General features: G+C 41.4%; 1 protein-coding gene across 1 annotated transcript; it reads right to left on the bottom strand.

The window, feature by feature from the left end:
• Positions 1–780: 780 nt before the first annotated feature.
• Positions 781–1,407, bottom strand: LOC147423587 (uncharacterized). The gene has a single exon (XM_086501306.1). The coding sequence runs from the start codon at positions 1,405–1,407 to the stop codon at positions 781–783; it is 627 nt and encodes a 208-aa protein (XP_086357432.1).
• Between the last annotated feature and the right edge of the window lie 1,266 nt (positions 1,408–2,673).

The following is a 2,673-nucleotide window of genomic DNA, read 5'->3' as shown; positions in this document are numbered from 1 at the left end:
TGTTATTTGGCATTGTGCACTCTTAATTTGTGGATGAAGCACGCCAACGATCACCTTGCCAAACTCTTATGTTCTAGGTCCGAGAGCTTCAATCTTGGCATGTCCAAACACAATTGTTGTATGCGAAGTAGAGTTTTTTGCATGGTCGATATCTAGCCATTACATTAATATGAGCATTAAAAACGTGTTTCGTCGCTCTGAAACCTCAAAACCTGCTTTGCCTCATGGAAAGCGAAGGACCCATGTGGGATGCATGTTTCATGGAGGCATGATAATCTACAGTACGTTTTCCCTTGATGAAAAAGACGTATGCTACGTGGGACAACGATATGGAAATTTTCCACGTAAAATCAATATTCAAGAGAACGTTTCGGTGGGACCACTTAATTAATGGATGTTAATAAAGAAAATTATATAAACAGGATCATCTTAATTAAGATAAGCCTGAGGAAACACGAGCCAAATTCTATTACCATAATCTCATCTAAAGCTGGGTGTCCATTAAGTGAAAAAACTGCAATTGGAGAAATTAAATATTGGAATTTCAATCAGGGATAGAAACTACGTCGACAAGGAAAGTAATGCCATTAATTTGATCCAAGGCAAGTAATGCCATTAATTTGATCCAATTCAAAGTAATGCCATTAATTTAATACAAGTCAAAGTAAGCTTGTTATACATGATTAATTTGTCAGCAGCACGTGAAGGCCTCCTTAAGAACCAAAACCCTAGCTCCATTATGCAATACAATTTATAGCTATTTTATTTCATTCCGGTACTTTAGCTGCAGCAATTAACGAGCTTGATTCTAATTGGACCTTCCGGCGTCAATGCGACCCGTTCAATGATCCGGCGAACATCTTTATGCTGGCCTTGCTCAGACGTTGTTGATGAGCCAATCTTCATGTGTCGCTTGATCTGCTTGGATCCAATTGCTGTACTGGGCAGCTTGTTGACGTTGGCCATGGCGTGATGCTGTTGATGATCATCAGAGCCAGCACGACATCGTTGCTTGTATAGCTTTTGCAGCTTGGAATTCGCAATATTATTGACCTCGCTTATAAAGCTCAAGAAGATGGACGCCACCTCCATGTCCGTCAGGATACCATAATCCTTACTTAATATAGAGCTCGGGGCGCCTTCATTAATATGCAGATCCCTAGCTGACGCATCATCGACGTCTTGTTGCACAGGCGCAGAGCCTTCATCTTTCACGAGGAAGGCATTGTCTTTGAGGATGCGGCTCCTGAGCTTGGGCTGTCGCCTAGTCAGCCGTTTCTTCTCATTATAATAAGGCGCTGCTGGTGATGATGATATACTCGGTTGCTGATCATGACGTTGCAAGAGATCCTCTTGATCTGCAGACCTTTTGCGTATACCTGCAAGCGTCTGCCTAAGGTTGGCCATGGTGGAGGGATATTGGAGACGACAATCTGAGTAGGAAGCACCAACCTACAACTGCTCGAGTTTTATGCCACAAAATGGAAATGGCCGCACGGCCTCCTTTTATAACCCTAAACCCTCCTTTTAGCACGGCTATTGCTAATTGCTTTCCGCGTAAACTTTGCTTTTTATGATACTGGAAAATGCCTTCTAGAAACATTAACGCGCAAACTCCTCCTTCGGGAAAAATCATTTTTCCAAACATACAAAATTCCTTTCTTTCATTTTGTCAAGAGGAAATTTTAGAAAGTCAGGTTGTTTTTTCGGGTTTTTACACTATTTTTCTCTATTTTGGGGCGGTATTTCTCCTTTCCCCCCTGCCCTCAACCGGCATTTTTGAAATTGAAAACGGCACCATATTAAGCTGAGACACATTTTTTCCGAATGCTGATAGTTAGGCATGGCAACATTCTTGGCCATTTAGTGTCCAACTATGGTATCATCACTTATTGAGATAAAATGTTGGTTATCATAAATCTTTTCAAGTTGGCAAGCCCATGAGTTGTACAAGTTTTCATTCGCCATCATAAGTACTCCCGAGGACTTTTCTACATGTGTCCTAAGATAGATCGGCCCTTATATCAATTACTAGTTGCAACGTGGCTTTTGAGAAGCTCAAATCTACATTGGTGACACTCCTATTCTGAAAGCACCTCAATGGAGTGGGGTAACATCTTTAATACACATATTGATGTCAGTGACTATGCCACTGGCTACATCTTGGCCCAGCTTGTTGACGGAAATCTAGTTTCTTTCTATTGCATATGCTAGCCAAAAATTGAACCTCGCTGAGAAAAATCACACGACCATGGAACGCGAGGGGCTATCAATGTAGGTAGAGAAGTTTTAACGCCATTTTCTTGCAAATTATTTTTTCTTGCTCATCAACCATCAAGCACAAACAATGCAACATGGGTAGGATAGTGTGTTGGTTTATAATTTTGCTAGAATTCAATCTTGAGGTGGCGGTCAAGAAGAGGAAAGCACCAACACGTAGACCACTTTTCTAAATTAACCTCAAAGCAGGATCCCATCCGGGTGAATGATGACCTTCCCCGTTCTTTACTCTTTTCCATTGAATGGGTTCCAGAATGGACCAAGAACATTGTGATGCTCCTCACCACTACTACTATAACTCCCAGTTTCAATAAACATGCACCATGATTCTTAAGAGAGCGCTATGCTTACCAGCTAATAGCAGGCCATTTGTATTAGAAGGATGATGAATTG

Source organism: Adiantum capillus-veneris, chromosome 26 (genome assembly GCF_014529385.1).
Source record: "Adiantum capillus-veneris isolate H3 chromosome 26, ASM1452938v2, whole genome shotgun sequence".
Classification (NCBI taxonomy): Eukaryota; Viridiplantae; Streptophyta; class Polypodiopsida; order Polypodiales; family Pteridaceae; genus Adiantum; species Adiantum capillus-veneris.
Note: the sequence above shows the minus strand (reverse complement) of the source record. Positions and strands in the feature narration are given on the sequence as shown.